The sequence below is a fragment of the Elaeis guineensis genome, chromosome 11 (assembly GCF_000442705.2).
Source record: "Elaeis guineensis isolate ETL-2024a chromosome 11, EG11, whole genome shotgun sequence".
In the NCBI taxonomy this organism is placed as follows: Eukaryota; Viridiplantae; Streptophyta; class Magnoliopsida; order Arecales; family Arecaceae; genus Elaeis; species Elaeis guineensis.
The window spans coordinates 115,802,254-115,803,073 of NC_026003.2; the positions used below are offsets into that span (position 1 = coordinate 115,802,254).

At 45.2% G+C, this 820-nt stretch overlaps 1 protein-coding gene across 1 annotated transcript; it reads left to right on the forward strand.

The window, feature by feature from the left end:
- Positions 1-203: 203 nt before the first annotated feature.
- Positions 204-619, forward strand: LOC105054339 (uncharacterized). Its single transcript, XM_010935834.1, has 2 exons — positions 204-301; positions 394-619. Exons 1-2 carry the CDS (start codon positions 204-206, stop codon positions 617-619), a joined length of 324 nt encoding a protein of 107 aa, XP_010934136.1.
- The last annotated feature ends 201 nt before the right edge of the window (positions 620-820 follow it).

The following is an 820-nucleotide window of genomic DNA, read 5'->3' on the forward strand; positions in this document are numbered from 1 at the left end:
TAGACTCCTTATTCCAACCTGAGGATATCCATGCAAACAGATATGTTTTACTTAATCTACTACAGCAACCAACATTTGCCTTCCCTTGCTGCAACCTCTGTTGGCTTTATTACTCTTCCTTCCTCCCCCTTTCCTCCATCCCCCCAAGTGTCTCCCTCTCTAAATCTCTCCAATCCCAAGCTACAAATTAAAGTTACATAGCCATGGCGAATACCAACACCGTCTGCTCGATGTGCGGCGACATCGGCTTCCCAGAGAAGCTCTTCCAATGCATCCGATGCTGTTCCCGCTTCCAGCACTCGTATGTATTCCCACGTCTTTTAGCTTTGTTGTTATCATGATGCTCTTCCAAACTTCATAACTTTATATATAATCTCCTTGGTGAACTTCCAGCTACTGCACCAACTACTATGGTGAGAGGACCACTAGGTTGTGCGACTGGTGCCTGAGCGAAGAAAAACACAGGCTCCAATATTCCAAGAAGTCGGCAGGTGCCGGCGGTGATAGGGTCAAAGAGAACGAAGACCGGCAGGAGACCAGGAGCCGGGGCAAGAGCAGTGCTTCTTCTTCGAAGCCGGCTGGCCGTAGGTACAAGCTACTCAAAGATGTGCTATCTTGAGGATGACCTACTCAAAGATGTGCATGTTTGCTGTACTTCTAAGCTTCAATATGCAACTTAGAAGAGTGCTAAAAGAAGGAAAAAGAAGAGGAAAAAATCCTGTCAGATATATAGTTGTGCATAGTTTTGCTTTCTCGGCCAGAACTAAAATTGTATATAGTTTTGTTATCACATCTGTACACTCTAAGTGGCTTAGACATG